General features: G+C 40.8%; 2 protein-coding genes across 6 annotated transcripts in view; both read left to right on the top strand.

The window, feature by feature from the left end:
- LOC128442586 (NACHT, LRR and PYD domains-containing protein 14-like) overlaps nt 1-16089 on the top strand; it is a 74459-nt gene extending 58370 nt beyond the window's left edge. The window contains exon 16 of the mRNA XM_053425126.1: nt 15553-16089. The gene's annotated coding sequence lies outside the window, so the exon portion shown is untranslated. The remainder of the gene's footprint in view (nt 1-15552) is intronic.
- On the top strand, nt 2673-16089 carry LOC128442560 (NACHT, LRR and PYD domains-containing protein 12-like). Of its 5 annotated transcripts, none has more exons than XM_053425081.1 (15): nt 2675-2871; nt 3308-3460; nt 3560-3679; nt 3897-4111; nt 4325-6179; nt 7884-8057; nt 8593-8766; nt 9150-9323; nt 10275-10451; nt 10831-11007; nt 11862-12038; nt 12424-12597; nt 13422-13598; nt 13962-14135; nt 15535-16089. In XM_053425081.1, exons 2-15 carry the CDS (start codon nt 3330-3332, stop codon nt 15539-15541), a joined length of 3906 nt encoding a protein of 1301 aa, XP_053281056.1. In that variant the 5' UTR covers nt 2675-2871; nt 3308-3329; the 3' UTR covers nt 15542-16089. The 5 variants fall into 5 exon arrangements, with proteins under 5 accessions (XP_053281078.1, XP_053281056.1, XP_053281047.1 ...); XM_053425072.1 differs by having other exon boundaries at nt 2677-2871; nt 3323-3460; XM_053425087.1 differs by having other exon boundaries at nt 2678-2871; nt 3323-3460; nt 4328-6179.
- Nucleotides 16090-17568: the final 1479 nt, after the last annotated feature.

Raw genomic sequence — 17568 nt, 5'->3', positions numbered from 1 at the left:
GAAACAAAGTACTTAACATTTCTAATTACCCATATCTGAAGTTTGGGATGAGCAGAATTAGAACAGATACATTTTTTGTTATAAATAAATGATAAAGTCATTGCAGTCAGAAAAACATGACAGATCAGTCAAAGTGTGCCCCCTTTGGGCTGACTATAGTGGCTACAGGTCAAAAGTCCCGCATCCTTCATATAAGTGACAATAAAAACTCAAAGTACTCTTCAAATAAAGTTTCTCCGAACACGTTTGTTATTTTATGTAGTTAATATCACGATAATCCATGTCCAAGAGTCCATTTCCCCAGATAAGATTTATTCGTTATTTGCCACTATAAACACACTCTGACCTCCTCGAGCTTTTATTTTGTTACTTCCTGTTACCGGCATTTGAATTTGCATAATAGGTAAATATTTAGTTTCACCCGAAACATTTAGATTTAACATTTAGATTTAGAAATTAGATTTAACATTTAGATTTAACATTTAGATTTATATTCAGATTTAACATTTAGATTTCGATTTAACATTTAGATTTAACATTTAGATATAGATTTAGATTAAACATTTAGATTTCACATTTAGATTTAGATTTAAATTTAACATGTAGATTTAGATTTAGCATTTAGATTTAACATTTAACACTTAACTGTAACATTTAACATTTGGATTTAAATATTTAAAATATCTCTAAGTTGACAACTATTGTTGCAAACGTGCAAAAAAGTGACTCTCAAAAATTCACACCAGTTTTTTAAACATAGTTTGAAACTAAATGTGACAAAATGTTGCTGTTATTTTCAGCGTGAGCGTGACACTTTCTATTGTCTCAAACAATAGAAAGTGTCTGAGAGATGATGTCCTGAAGACAGTGGACATTTTGGGTCTGTTTTGTTGAACAGTTTATGTTATTCTGTAGAGAGACACTTGTCTCAACATGATGATTTCACTAAGTTTATTTTCAAGCCCGTCTCAGTTCTTTGTGACTTCAGGATAAGAAAGTCAGTTCCTAAGAGGCATCATAACGAATTGTCAAAGCATCACAAGACAATACCAGAAAGAAACATTTAAACAGAAATAAATAAAATAAAAGAGAATAAAAAGAAATTAGGAAATATACAGACTGGATGTTGAGCACAGACCAGTTGAGGACGTCATCATTTAAAGGAAGTGGAGAATCTTCAATTAAATCAGACAGCAACTTGAAAATCACACTTTTAATTCAAAGATATATGTCCACTCCTCTGGATGACTTCCAGCTGTGTGACCTTCTGCACTGACGCTCTATGTCCTGCAGGTGAACATCGTGTCATGTGACGGGAAGTGTCCGTCCGCCAGCATCTACAACTACAACATCAACACGTACGCTCGCTTCTGCAAGTGCTGCCGGGAGACGGGGCTGCAGCGGCGCTCGGTGCAGCTCTACTGCAGCGGCAACGCAATCTGGGTCAGCTACAGCATCCAGGAGCCCACCGACTGCTCCTGCCAGTGGTCCTGAACACACACACACACACATAAAGTACTGTGTTCTGGTGCCTCTGCTGGCTGGGAGGTCGAACTGCAGCTTCATCTGCAGCAGTCGACACGTGACGACTTTATTTGTCATTTATATTCATAGTTTTGATTTTAGCTGAGAAATGTTTTGATGCTGCAAGATAAATTTTTTACGAAAGTGAAATGTACAAACTGCACTTAAAGCTGTTTACGTATAATTTTACCATCATCTGTAGTTAAAGATGGACGACATGGCTGCTCCTCAAAAGTGAAGCCATTTCCTCTTGATCGCCCCTTGCTGGCTGCCTGCAGTATAATTCATAAATCTTGCCTCCTCCATGTTAGTAGTTTGGACCAGAGATATTTCAGCTTCATTTTTGATCGACAGGAGGAAGTTGAGACGTCATCCATCTTTATTTACAGTCCATGGTTCAAAGTTACTGTTCAAACTGCTGTAGCGCCACCTCCCTGTCAGCCGGCACACTCTCCACATCTCCTCCAATTGTGCCTGGTTTTTTTACATCACTAATTTTCCTAATATTTGAAAATATTTTGCAACATCAAACACTTTCAAACGATTTCCCTCTTACTTACACAATAAATTGTAAACGTACTGATTACAAACATCTTTTAGATAATCAGAGGGACTCAGGTGAATGAACTGATCTGAATCCAGCAGTATGTGGAGCACTTTATTTATTTATTGGAGTTCGATAGAGCAAAGCATTTTTTATTTAGTGGAAACATTTGGTCCAAGCGGAGAAGAAAAAAAACAAACTTTGATTTGGTTCAATTATCGATGACAGAAAATACAAGGAGAGCCCGGTGGAGCGTTATAAATGCATATTTTTCTGTGGAACAAACTTCTTACTGTGTTTGTTCATATCAAACACTGGATATTTTAAAGTTAAAGATGATTTGTGTTATATAAATGTACATTTGCATTTTCTTTTAAATTTTTTATTAGATAATAGTATGCTGTGCAATATAGATTATGTTGTACCTGGTTATTTCTCTTATTATTATTATTTTTATTATTATTATTATTATTATTATTATTATTATTGTTATTATTATTATTATTGTTATATTCAGGATGTTCTGCTGCCCCCTGGCGGCCAAACATCGGCTGAACAAACATCAGGATCAGTAACAGGAGACGCCCACTGTCAGGACTCAGTGTTAAAGTGAAGATCTGAAACAATCATCCCAATAAAAAATTAACTGTGAACGTGAACCAGTTCAGTTCATGTGTATGAACTGGACTTAGAACTGGTTGTTTCCAAGAGTGAACTGGTTCAACAGGGAGGAGGAGCCTAAGAACAGGGAAGTGTCAGACTCCATTTTCACTTGGATGAGCAGGAGGAAGAAAAGTGAGCAGGTGAGTGTGAACACAACTTTCTGAAAGTTTTACTGTCTCACTCTCACACCTGCTGTTAACATCCGTCTGCTTATCACATTACTCTAAGTTTGTCAGTTCACACCTGATGACAGACGTAGTCTCATGTGATCGGATCCCAGAGACAGATGTGAACAGCAGCTGTGGAACAAAGAGCCTTCAAAGGACTAATTAACAGAGTTAACTCAGAGTTTCACGTTTTATCTTCATCACATCTGTTCATCAAGTGTTTAATAACAGAACGTGTTTTCAGAATCATACGTTACAGTCACCTCAGCTGGTGTGTGTGTTTGTATGTGTGTCTTTGTGTCTGTGTATCTGTGTGTGTGTCTCTGTGTCTGTGTGTGTGTGTCTTGCTTGGTATTTTTGGGTGTGTTTCCTGACAGACTTGTTTGTCCTGATTCCTTTGAGCTCACAGTGTTTTTCCTCTCAGTCTAAAGATGAGTGGTTATGAGGAGGAAGAGGAGGACAGAGCAGAGTCTACAGTGTTCAGCTGTGTGTCTCTGAAGAGTGACAAGTCCATGAATCAGCCTCTAACCTTCAGGAATGAACCTGGACCCTCAACCACAAAGTAAGAGACTTGCTACAAACATGTGAACCTCCAAACTGAATCCTCAGAGAATGAACCAATGAATGATGTGTTCTGAATAAAACATGTTTGTGTTTGCAGAGTTCAGGACCACAGACTGAGAGCAGAGTCTCCAGAGTTCAGCTGTGTGTCTCTGAAGAGTGACTGGTCCATGAGACATCCTCCAGAGTTCAGTAATGAACCTGGACCCTCACACACAGAGTAAGAGACTGTTTCTACCCCCCCTCCCCCCCGATCTGGTTCACAGACCACATCCTTCCAACAAGTTTACTGGTAATCTGTTCAGTGGTGTTTTATAATCCCCTAACAAACAAACCAACCAACACACAAACATACACGGTGAAAACAAAACCTCCTTGACAAAAGTAATGACAACCTGTGACTGTGACATGTGAGTTATCAGGAAATGTCTTCACAGGGAGAGGAAGAGGAGTCATGTTTCTGAGGAGGAGCAGTCGTCCTGCTGTGCTTTGTGTCAGGACGTCCTGAAGGATCCAGTCTCCACCAGCTGTGGACACTGGTTCTGCCGACGGTGCATCACCTCAAACTGGAACCAGTTTGGATCTTCAGGAGACTCCCCCTGTCCCCAGTGTGTAGAACGATCCAGAACAGGAGCTGGAGCTCAGACAGCCGGTCAGAGCAGCACTGTACATGTGTCTGCTGATGTCTTCAAATATGACAATAGCACATGTTGTTTTATTTTGTTCCTTCATACAGCATCAACATTTAACATCGTTAGAAAAGCACGTTAAAAAGCTTTTATTTTCTGTAGTTTCTCTGTTTCTGATGAAAACAATCAGCAGATTCTCAGATTCACTGTCTCTGACATTGTTTCTTGTCTTTCAGCAGATCTTGGTCTGCTGGAGGTTTCAGATGAACATAAGCTCAGTCTGAGGAGGAGATGTGACCATGTGACTGAAGGAAGTAATGAAACAGGAAGTACAACCCTCCTCAACAGGATCTACACTGAGCTCTACATCACAGAGGGACAGAGTGAAGAGGTTAATACTCAACATGAGGTGAGGCAGCTTGAGACGGCTTCCAAGATGAAGATCCTCCACGACACTCCCATCAAGGTCCACGACATCTTTAAAGCCTCCACTGACCAGCAGAGCAGCATCAGAGTCGTCCTGACCAACGGCGTCGCTGGCGTTGGAAAAACCTTCTCGGTGCAGAAGTTCACTCTGGACTGGGCAGAGGGTTTAGAAAACCAGGATGTGGGTCTGCTGACTGTGCTTTCGTTCAGGGAGCTGAACCTGGTGAAGGACCAGCAGCACAGTCTTCTCACTCTGCTCCGTGTTTTCCATCCAGCGTTACAGAAGCTCACTGCAGAGACGCTCGCTGTCTGTAAACCTTTGTTCATCTTTGACGGCCTGGATGAAAGCAGACCTTCTCTGGACTTCAACCACAGGGAGCTTGTGTCTGAGGTCACACAGAGGTCATCAGTCAACGTGCTGCTGACAAACCTCATCCGGGGGAATCTGCTTCCCTCAGCTCTCGTCTGGATAACCTCCAGACCTGCGGCGGCCAATCAGATCCCTCCTGCATGTGTTGACAGGGTCACAGAAGTAAGAGGCTTCACTGACGCCCAGAAGGAGGAGTACTTCAGGAGGAGATTCAGTGATGAAGAGCTGTCCAGCAGAATCATCTCACACATCAAGACCTCCAGGAGCCTCCACATCATGTGTCAAATCCCAGTCTTCTGCTGGATCAGTGCTACAGTTCTGGAGCACATGTTGACCACAGACCAGAGAGGAGAGCTGCCCAAGACCCTGACTGACCTGTACTCCCACTTCCTGCTGGTTCAGACAAAGAGGAAGAACAACAAGTACGGTGAGGGACATAAGACGACTCCACAGCAGCTGACGAGGGCTGACAGGGACGTTCTCCTGAAGCTGGGGAGGCTGGCACTTAAACATCTGGAGGAAGGAAACATCATGTTCTACCAAGAAGACCTGGAGCAGTGTGGTCTTAATGTCACAGAGGCCTCAGTGTACTCAGGAGTTTGTACTGAGATCTTCAGAAGAGAGTGTGTGATCTTCCAGAAATCAGTCTACTGCTTTGTTCATCTGAGCGTTCAGGAGTTTCTGGCTGCAGTCTACATGTTCCACTGTTACACCAAGAGTAACACAGAAGAACTCAACAACTTCTTGGGAACATATGGGAACACAGACAGTACCTTCTCCCTGGATGACCTCCTGAAGAGAACCATGGAGAAATCCCTCACCAGTACAAATGGTCATCTGGACCTGTTTGTTCGCTTCCTTCACGGCCTCAGTCTGGAGTCCAACAGGAGAGTCTTAGGAGGCCTGCTGGGTCGAACAGACAACAATCCAAAGATCAACCAGAGAGTCTTAGGAGGCCTGCTCGTTCTCACAGGGAACAATCCAAAGATCATTCAGAGAGTCATCAGCAACCTGAAGAAGATGCAGAGTGGTGACATTTCTCCTGACAGAAGCATCAACATCTTCCACTGTCTGACTGAGATGAACGACCACTCAGTTCATCAGCAGATGCAACAGTTCCTGATGTCAAAGAACAGATCGAAGGAGGAACTCTCTGAGATCCACTGCTCAGCTCTGGCCTACATGCTGCAGATGTCAGAGGAGGTTCTGGATGAGTTGGACATGGAGAAGTTCAATACCTCAGACCAGGGTAGACTGAGACTGATCCCAGCTGTGAGGAACTGCAGGAAGGCTCGGTGAGTCCAAACATGATCAATAACATGTTCAGCAGTGGAGATGAGTCGTTCCTCAAATACACTCAGTGTTAAATTATTCTCATTGTTTGGGGCAGCATGGTGTTGCAGTGGTCAACACTGTTAGTGCAGCCTTTCTGTGAGCAGGAGGTTCTCCTGCTGTCTGCAGGGTTTTCTCTGGGTTCTACAGCTTCCTCCACAAACCCAAAGACATGTAGATCGGAGTTAGGTTGATTGGAGACTGAGATTCAGTGTCAGCTGAGTTTGGTTCCAGGCCTCTGTGTGTGTGTGTGTGTGTGTGTGTGTGTGTGTGTGTGTGTGTGTGTGTGTGTGTGTGTGTGTGTGTGTGTGTGTGTGTGTGTGTGTGTGTGTGTGTGTGTGTGTGTGTGTGTGTGTGTGTGTGTGTGTGTGTGTGTGTGTGTGTGTGTGTGTTCGTAAATATATGTATACATCGGGTTTGTATATATACACATTCTCTTTGTTTTCATTTACATATAGGATCAAGTAGATCAGATGTGGAGAGTGAAATCCAAGTGATCACTGTGCTGGAGTTTGCCGTATATTTATTTATCTATTTATAAGGGCGTGGCATGATTCATTTTAATTTGTGTTTATTATTTTAACGCATAAGATGCAAAATTACTCTTCAACATGTTGTGCTCAGTCCAACACGAGACGCTCACAGTCAGAACCAAACACATGATCTGACGTTTGTCTCCTGAATAATCCCAATAAAATATGAACTGTGAACGTGAACTTCGTCTTTTTCATCTGCATGAACTGAACTTGGAACTCGATCTTTTTAAGTGTGAACTGGCTCAACACTGCTTCTGCAGATGGGCTCAGACTCAGATTTCACATTCACATTTAATTGTGTAAAGGTTTGGTTGTTTGTTTGATTTACAAAAAGAAAAGAAAAAAGTTTTATTAAAGAAAGAGCAAAGGCTAAGGAGCCCCGATTGTTTAGGATAAAGGTTCTCAGAGGCAAACACATTTAGTTTGATTTTTAATTATATTTTTCAATCTTAATAACTATCATTTGGACTTGTCATCAATAAAAAAACTAATGTTAAATGTATATATCCACCTTCTGTCATTTATCTTTCTGTACCCACAACAATATACAGAGATAAAACGGTTTAATTATTAGAAACGGTGATTAATCAGATAAATCACAGCTTCACTGTGTTTTGAGAATCACTGACTGTTCCTTTAAACTGAAGAAACAGAACTGGAAATATGGTTTATTCTTCTTTCTGGTCAAACTAGAATTACCACCCTGCGTTCGTACGCCACCACCTACCAGTGCAGTGTCAGTCCCTCCAGGTTCCTGACATGTTGTCAGGAACCTGGACCAATATCAGGTTACTGTGACCTTTGACCTTTGACCACTGAAATCTAATCAGTTCATTTTTGAGTCCAACTGGTCAAAATGTGAAGAAATCCCCTAGAGACAGACTTGAGACATCATCTTAAAGAGGCTAGAAACATGTTGTGTGACCTTGACCTTTCACCTCTGACCACCTGAATCTAATGAATTGTTCTGTCAGTCTGAATGAACGCTCGTAACAAATCTGAAAGGATTCTCTTGAATAGTTTTTTCTTGACACAAACAGGGATTTACCAGGGTGAGGGTCACATGATCATGCTTTGTAGGAATGTTGTGTTGTCTGATTTTATTCTAACAGATATTTTCTTTAATTACAGACTCAGTGATTGTCGACTCTCAGAGACTCACTGTGAAGTTGTGGCCTCAGCTCTGAAGTCAGACCCCTCACATCTGAGAGAACTAGATCTGAGTGACAACTACCTGCAGGAATCAGGAGTGAAGCTGCTGTGTTCTGGACTGGAGAGTCCAAACTGTCGACTGGAGACTCTGAGGTCCTTACATTCTTCTTCACTTTTCAAACTTTCTTTCTTATTGGGTCATTATTTATTTTAATTGTCTCAGTTCTGCTCTGCTCACTGTCCCTCAGTCATCTGTCACTCACCCAGCCTGTCAGTCATGTCAACCTCATCAACTCCATTCACCTGCCCTCACCTGCTCCTGATCACTAAGAAAGTGTCAGTAAATAACAAGTGGACTGAGGCCGAGCAATCGTCCTCCTCAGGTTTTCAAAATAAGACACATTCTAATTGAAATACGTTGGACTGTTGATAAGTATGAAACAAACAGGAAGTGAGTGTCAGGAGCTATCCCTACTTTAAACAGTGTTTAATTACAAAAACCTGCTTAGTGACCAAACACAGAGAAGAAGGTAATAAATTAAATAATGGTCCAACATGTCTGATCTGATATTTATCTTCAGGTCACAGACTGGACTGAGGTCAGCAGCATGTTGAGAGTCTGTGTTGACATGATGACGATCCACAATAACAGGAGGACACATTCTAATATTCATATTTCTTTATCCAGGTTTGAGTGCTGCAGACTGTCAGAGATCAGCTGTTCTTCTCTGGCTTCAGCTCTGAGGTCAAACCCCTCTCATCTGAGAGAACTGGATCTGAGTAACAACAACCTGCAGGACTCAGGAGTGAAGGAGCTGTGTGGTTTTCTACAGAGTCCAACCTGTCGACTGGAGTCTCTGAGGTCAGTTCAATGACTGACTTTTGTATATCTCATATCTATAATACAGCATTTATACCCAATTGATCTAATTTAATTATAATTTAACATAATTCCTCTTCATACATAACTTGAATCCAGTCATTAACTAATCTGTGACATTTTAAATATTCAGCTACTTATTAAAACCCATCTGAGTTTAGTTCTGGATTTTCGAAACTGATCTGCAGGACAGAGACCGGGTCCAAATAATATATTTTTACTGAATCAGGACTTGTTTTTAGTCCAAGATGTCTGATTTCATATTTATCTTCCATGTTATGAGTCTATGCTCACATGAATATTTGTTTGTTATTTTCACTCAGGAACTCAGTTCAATTTACATTTAAGTTTTAACCTTTATTCAGGTTGGGGGGCTGCAGTCTGTCAGAGATCAGCTGTTCTTCTCTGGCTTCAGCTCTGAGGTCAAACCCCTCTCAAATGAGAGAACTGGATCTGAGACTAAACGGCCTGCAGGACTCAGGAGTGAAGGAGCTGTGTGGTTTTCTACAGAGTTCAACCTGTCGACTGGAGACTCTCAGGCCAGTTCGCTGACTGACTTCTGTCGATCTCATATTTATAATATAGCATTTATACCCAATTGATCTCCTTTAATTATTAAATTATTTGACAATCATGTTTTATTGTAAAAGGTTCAGTCCGTAGAATTTAGTGACATATAGTGGTGAAGTGTCATGTCGCAGCTGAACACCCCTGCACCCCCCCCCCCTTCCAAACATGAAAGAGAACCTGTTGAAGCTTCAGTTGTCATAGAAACTCAAAAGGTTTAGTTGGTCCAGTGTGGGCTACTCTAAAAAACATGGCTTACTCTGTAGAGAGGACCCGTTCCTGATGTAAATATAAAGTATGTTAATATAATGTAGTTAAATATAAATGTCTCATTTTAGGGTAAAGAAAACAACAATTAGTTTCCAACCGGTTCAGAACACAGCTGCTTATCAATGGTATTAAATGGCAACATAACATCTCCCTGATCCTCGCTTCTCTCCATTGGCCCCCTTTCCATTTTAGAATTGATTTTAAGATTTTACTGATCACTTTTAAAGCATCTGGACCCAAACTACATCACAGAATTATTGAGGCTGTGTATTCCTGCAAACAGCTTTAGATCCTCAGGTAGATCCTGCTGTTCCAAAGTCCAGGATGAAAACTATATTGTGACCGTGCTTTTAGCATCAGGGCACCTCAGCTTTGGAACGGCCCCTGAGGAGATGAGGCAGAGTCAATGACTTCTTTTAAATCACTTCTTAAAACCCATTTTTATAGACTTGGTTTAACATGATGTTGTATTTTTACTGCGTTTCTATCATTTTCACCTTTTATTTACTTGTTCATTTATCTATATTGTCATTTTAATGCTTTTATGGTTTCAAGTTTTTACTTACTTTTCTTGTTTTGCTGTCAAAGTACTTTGTAAACCCTGTTTTTAAAAAGTACTACATCATTAAAGTTTATTATTATTATTTATTTAGGTTTTGGGGCTGCTGTCTGTCAGAGATCAGCTGTTCTTCTCTGGCTTCAGCTCTGAGGTCCAACCCCTCTCATCTGAGAGAACTGGATCTGAGAATAAACAACAACCTGCAGGACTCAGGAGTGAAGGAGCTGTGTGGTTTTCTACAGAGTCCAACCTGTCGACTTGAGACTCTGAGGTCAAATCACTGACTGACTTTTGTATATCTCTTATCTATAATACAGCCTTTTTACACAATTGATCTCATTTAATTCTAATTTGACATAATTCCTCTTCATACATAACTTGAATCCATTCATTAGTTAATTTGTGACATTTTAAATATTCAGCTACTTGTTAAAACACTGAGTTTAGATCTAGATTTCCTGAACTGATCTGCAAGACAGAGACCGGGTCCAAATAATCTATTTTTACAGAGTCAGGAATCGTTCTTAGTCCAACATGTCTGATTTCATATTTATCTTCCATGTTATGAGTCTGTGTGACATTAATATTTGTATGTTATTTTCAAACATGAAATCTGTTTAATTTACAGTTAAGTTTTATCCTTTATTCAGGTTGGGGGGCTGCTGTCTGTCAGAGATCAGCTGTTCTTCTCTGGCTTCATCTCTGAGGTCAAACCCCTCTCATCTGAGAGAACTGGATCTGAGTGGTAACAATGACCTGCAGGACTCAGCAGTGAAGGAGCTGTGTGGTTTTCTTCAGAGTCCAACCTGTTCACTGGAGACTCTGAAGTCAGGCAACATGTTTTATTGTTAAAGGTTCAGTGTGTAGAATTGGGTGACACCTAGTGGTAAAGTGTCATGTTGCAGCTGAACCCCCCCCCCCCCCCCCGCCTCCCCTCCAAACATGGAAGAGAACCTGTGGTAGCTTCAGTTATCATAGAAACTCAAAAGGTTTAGTTGGTCCAGTCTGGGCTACTGTAAAAAACGTGGCTGCCTATGTAGATAGGATCCGCTCCTGATGTTAATATAATGTAGTTAATATAAATGTCTCATTTTAGGGTAAAGAAAACAACAATTAGTTTCCAACCAGTTCAGAACGCAGAAGCTTCTCACTGGTATTAAACGGCAACATCACATCTCCCTGATCCTCGCTTCTCTCCATTGGCTCCCTGTCTATTTAAGAATTGATTTTATGATTTTACTCATCACTTTTAAAGCATCTGGACCCAAACTACATAACAGAATTATTGAGCCTGTATGTTCCTGCAAGCAGCCTTAGATCCTCAGGTGGATCCTGCTGTTCCAAAGCTCAGGTTGAAAACTAAACCCTGAACGTGCTTTTACCATCAGGGCCCCTTGGCTTTGGAACGGCCCCCTGAGGAGATAAGTCAGAGTCAGTGACTTCTTTTAAATCACTTCTTAAAACCCATTTTTATAGACTTGCTTTTATGTGATGTTGTGTTTTTACTGTTTTTGTCATTTTCACCTTTTATTTACTTGTTCATTTATCTTTATTGTCATTTTACTGCTTTTATGGGTTCAAGTTTATATTTACTTTTCTTGCTTTAATGTCAAAGCACTTTGTAAACACTGTTTTCAAAACTACTCTATCATTAAGTTTATTATTGTTGTTCTTTATCCAGGTTGGAGGGCTGCAGTCTGTCAAAGATCAGCTGTTTTTCTTTGGCTTCAGTTATGAGGTCAAACCCCTCTCATCTGAGAAAACTGGATCTGAGTAGAAACAACAACCTGCAGGACTCAGGAGTGAAGGAGCTGTGTGGTTTTCTACAGAGTCCAACCTGTCGACTGGAGACTCTGAGGTCAGTTCACTGACTGATTTCTGTCGATCTCATATATATATAATATAGCATTTATACCCAATTGATCTCCTTTAATTATAATTTAACATAATTCCTCTTCATATATTACTTAAATCCATTCATTTATTAATTTGTGACATTTTCAATATTCAGCTACTTGTTTAAACACATTTGAGTTTAGTTCTGGATTTCCTAAACTGATCTGCAGGACAGAGACCAGGTCCAAATAATATATTTTTACTGAATCAGGACTCGTTTTTAGTCCAACATGTCTGATTTCATATTCATCTTCCATGGTATGAGTCTGTGCTGACATGAATATTTGTATAGTATTTTCACACATGAAATCAGTTTAATTTAGAGTTAAGTTTTATTCTTTATCCAGGTTGGAGGGCTGCAGACTGTCAGAGATCAGTGGTTCTTCTCTGGCTTCAGCTCTGAGATCAAACCCCTCTCATCTGAGAGAACTGGATCTGAGTTACAACGACCTGCCACACTTAGTAGTGAAGGAGCTGTGTGATTTTCTACAGAATCAAACCTGTTCACTGGAGACTCTGAGGTCAGACATCATGATTTATTGTTAAAGGTTCAGTTTGGTGACATCTAGTGGTGAAGTGTCGTGTTGCAGCTGAACACCCCTAAATCCCTCCAAATATGAAGGAGAACCGGTGATAGCTTTAGCTTTCATAGAAACTCAAAAGGTTTACTTTGTCAAATTTTGGGCTACTGTAAAAAACATGCCTACCTACCCTGATGTAAATATAAAGTATGTAAATATAATATAGTTATATATAAATGTCTAATTTTAGGATAAAGAAAACAACACATGGTTTCAGACCAGTTCAGAACACAGCAGCCTTTCACTGGTATTAAACGGCAACATCCCCCCCCCCCCCCCCTCCCTTCTCGCTTCTCTCCATTGGCTCACTGTCCATTTTAGAACCGATTTTAAGATTTTACTGATCACCTTCAAAGCATCTGGACCCAAACTAAATCACTAAATATTTGAGCCCATATGATCATGCACGCAGCCTTAGATCCTCAGGTGGATCCTGCTGTTCCAAAGTCCAGGTTTGAAAACTAAACGGTGAAAGTGCTTTTACCATCAGGGCCCCTCGGCTATGGAACGGCCCCTGGGGAGATAAGGCAAAGTCAGTGACTTCTTTTAAATCACTTCTTAAGACTTGCTTTTATGTGATGTTGTGTTTTTACTGTTTTTATAATTTTCACATTCAATTTACTTGTTCATTTAGCTCTTTTGTCATTTAACTGCTTTTATGGGTTCAAGTTTTTAATTACTTTTCTTGCTTTGCTGTCAAAGCACTTTGTGAACTCTGTTTTTAAAAAGTACTCTATCAATGAAGTATATGTTTATTTATTCAGGTTGGATCACTGCAGACTGTCAGAGATCAGCTGTTCTTATCTGGCTTCAGCTCTGAGGTCAAGCTCCTCTCATCTGAAAAAACTGGATCTGAGCTATAATTACAAATTGCAGGACTCAGGAGTGAAGGAGCTGTGTGGTTTTCTACAGAGTCCAACTTGTCGACTGGAGACTCTGAGGTCAGTTCACTGACTGACTTTTGTAGATCTCATATCTATAAAACAGCATTTATACCCAATTGATCTCATTTAATTCTAATGTAATATAATTCCTCTTCATACATAACGTGATTCCATGCATTTAATAATCTGTGACATTTTAAATATTCAGCTACTTGTTAAAACACTGAGTTTAGTTCTGGATTTCCTTAACTGATCTGCAGGACAGAAATAACATATTAACTGAATCAGGACTCGTTTTTAGTCCAACATGTCTGATTTCATATTTATCTTCCATGTTCTGAGTCTGTGCTGACATGAATATTTGTTATTTTCACACATGAACTCATTTTAAGTTACAGTTAAGTTTTATCCTTTATTCAGGTTGAAGAGCTGCTGTCTGTCAGAGATCAGCTGTTCTTCTCTGGCTTCAGCTCTGAGGTCAAACCCCTCTAATCTGAGTGAACTGGATCTGAGTAACAACTACCAGCAGGACTCAGGAGTGAAGGAGCTGCTTGATCTAAAGCAGAGTTTAGGCTATCGACTGGAGACTGTGAGGTCAGTAGATGGTTGGAGTCAGTCCACGTTGCTTTCATCAGTATTTTACTAAACACAGTCAGTATCACAGGTCCAGGGGATGTGCTACCAATGATAATTCATGGTTATCAGGTTAACTTTAGGTTTAGTTTTTTCAGTCCTACGAAGCTCGTCCACTTCTTAACGATGTAAATCACCATGGTAACTTATGATGAAGGGCTAACCTGCTCCAGGTTAAGTTGGAGATCAACCCGTATAAAAGCTCCGCCCACTGACCACAGTGACTCTCCACTGTTGTGTGGTGCACACTCTCCTTAAAAGGACGGATAAGGGAAGTTTAAATCAATGTCTGGTTGGTTCAGTTGATCTCTAACTCACCTAGAACATCTCAATCTCTCCAGACTCATCCTGTCACCAAAACACCAGATGACCTCAGTCAGCTTCCTGAAGACAGGTCCATGTGTTTCTATTGAGTAGTGATGTCAGAGGTTTCCACCACAGTGAGTGTCCTCAGAGACAGTGAGTGTCCTCAGAGACAGTGTGTGTCCTCAGAGACAGTGTGTGTCCTCAGAGTCAGTGACACAGTGTGTGTCCTCAGAATCAGTGAGACAGTGTGTGTCCTGAGAGTCAGTGTGTGTCCTCAGAGTCAGTGAGACAGTGTGTGTCCTCAGAGACAGTGAGACAGTGAGACAGTGTGTGTCCTGAGAGTCAGTGAGACAGAGTGTGTCCTCAGAGACAGTGTGTGTCAAACTAAAGCTCATTATCGAGTACACATCCTGGGATTCAAACGTTTCTTCTCTTCTCTTCCACTCCTCTTGTTAGTAAACAACAGATTCAGATCTCGTGGCCTCGAGTTATTTATCTCGTTCACACACGTTATTATATCGTGGTCTTATAATATATTTTTACCAAATGCCACCAGGGGGCGCTGTAACTTACACATTGACACAATCACAGATGTTTTACCAGCTGTTCTTCCCGCATTTAGCAGCTGTAACTGAGTTTCTTTTATTCTGGATCATGTGTTTGTTCTCCTCTGATTTTTATTATAGAACAGTTTGATCCTGGTTGTGAAATATGAGGCTCTGCTGTTTGTCAAACTGTCCATGTCTGTGATTGGTCATACACAGTAAACCCCGCCCCTTTTATGTGCACATGCTCACACAGTGAAACATGGCTTCACCTGTAACAGCAGTAAATCCACCTCTCAGGTGTCCACTCTGCACTTTGACATGCAGAGGACACACACTGAGCTCTTAGCGTGTTCATTCCAACACGTGAACATGAAGCAGAGAGGAAGCTGCTCTACCTCTGAACAGGACTGAAGTCCCTGCTGCTCTTTCTACTGGATGAGCTGCATCACTGACTCACAGCTGATGAAGTGAGTCTCTGGAACACTGATGTCTTCTTCTCTCAACAGGTGGTGATATCTGTGGAGGTGAGTTTGAAGAGGACAGTGTGTGTGGACGGAGGCTGAGCTGTGTCCTGAGGATCCAGAGGCTGAAGCAGCAGCAGCTTGTGTGTAGAGCGGCTCTGACTGGGCGTTGTTGCTGGGAGGCAGAGTGGAGACAGAGCTCCAGAGGAATCAGAGGAGGTGAGCTGCTCTGAGATCAGCTGTCACACAGTGTCCAGTCCACCATCCTCCCTGTGTGTTCCTGTGGATGTGACACAGCATCATCAGTGGATCTGCTGCTGCTCTGTCCTTTGACTCAGTGTCTGCAGAAACACTAACGCTCCTCCACCTCCTCCACTCTTTTATTCACGCTCATATTCTGAACACAAACACACTCAGCAGATTATTTCTGTTCACGACGACATGACTGCAGATCAACACTTTTCTAAATCTGTATTGAAGTCATTTAAAACCTGTGTAGTCTTTACCTTATTTGTCTAGTCTGTTTTTTGGGTCTAATATGTTGAAAAAATTTAGGGTTAGGGTTATGTAGTTACTGAAATAAAAAGATACCAAACATCAGCAAGCTGATTTTTTTTTTTACGTGACATTTAAAACTAGCCACATTAGCCGAGGATTCTAAAGGATTCAGGCACGTTCATATTATATCGTAGAAATAGTCAATTTGCAGTTTAATGATGGAGACGACTGAACTCAGACGTCTGAATACTGAGAGGAAGAATGAGGTGAGAGGAAATGAGAAATCGTTTTAATTATAAGGGAATAACACTGTTTCAATTGGAGAAATTTCATGAGAACTGAGAGCTTTGGAGATACTTGGTATATAACATATACAAAGGAAATTTAATGAAGAAGCAGGCAAATATATATGAATTAAACTAAAGTAGAACTAAAAATCTTAAATCAGGCTCACTGGATATGCAGCATATGGAGAAATTCCTCTGGAGGAGAAAAGAAAAACCAGACATGACGTGTGACGTTCATAGAAAAACACAGATTAAAATTTAATCAGCATTTTACATTTCGCAGGACATCAAAAACAATTAGTCATTTGTCTATAAATTAAACTCATCAAATTGTTTGATTAGTCTCAAGTATTCACACGTTATTGACAATTTCATTTTTTTTTTAAAGGGGGCAACAGTTAACATGTACATATGTGCAAGAGTAAATTCATCTTATTAAAATGATCTGTCAATCAAACTCGTCTTTTCAGTTCAAAACATCCGTCTGAGCTGCGTGTGGCGCTATTTATAGTTTTACTACTCGTGGTAATTTGAGGAAAAATGAATGCAACAAAAAATAAAACAAATTATAATTCTGTTCCCCCCATCACAATGAGTGTTGCTGGTGAAGTTGGTTTGAAATCCCATTCCCAGTCCAGCAGCTATTTTTAGAACTGACTGTGATAAGAACCAAGGCCGCTGTGAAATACTCAGAGGTAGTGAATACTGTAACACGCTCATCAAACCAAATAACATTAAAAACACCAACCGACCACCACACAGACGCAGCACTCACACACGTAATCAACACAGACACCGGAGCGCTTCCCTTCACGACTCCTCGGACGCCACGTCCAGCTTCCTCTGAGGGATGTAAACGGTTTGGGAGGCCACGTGTCCAGCTGTGGTCAACATGGTGGCCAGAGGCGAGAGGGGGACCGGCGTGTGGAAGAAGCTGTGCTGGGGGAGGGCGGTCCCTTTGGGGGGGGGGGGGGTCATCAGGGGCTGGACAACAGACAGAGCTCAGTTAGTGGGACGGCTCATGATTCACGGTTATGATAAATAAGTCAATGGAAATGAAAATAAAGATTGAAAAGCAGTTTCAATCCTCCCTCCAATATCTTTTTGTGAAGTGTTACAATCAATTATACCATTTATTGATATTTTTGAAGCACTCAATTTTTTGTTTTGCACTTCCCTGAAGTCTGGGCACTTTGGACAGACATTAAAAACTCTGCATCTTATATAAAGGATATAGTATATAAGTATACCCCTCTAGTTAAATTACATGACGGACTTCCTCAGACTGAACAAA

This window comes from Pleuronectes platessa, chromosome 1 (assembly GCF_947347685.1).
Source record: "Pleuronectes platessa chromosome 1, fPlePla1.1, whole genome shotgun sequence".
NCBI lineage: Eukaryota > Metazoa > Chordata > Actinopteri > Pleuronectiformes > Pleuronectidae > Pleuronectes > Pleuronectes platessa.
Note: the sequence above shows the minus strand (reverse complement) of the source record. Positions and strands in the feature narration are given on the sequence as shown.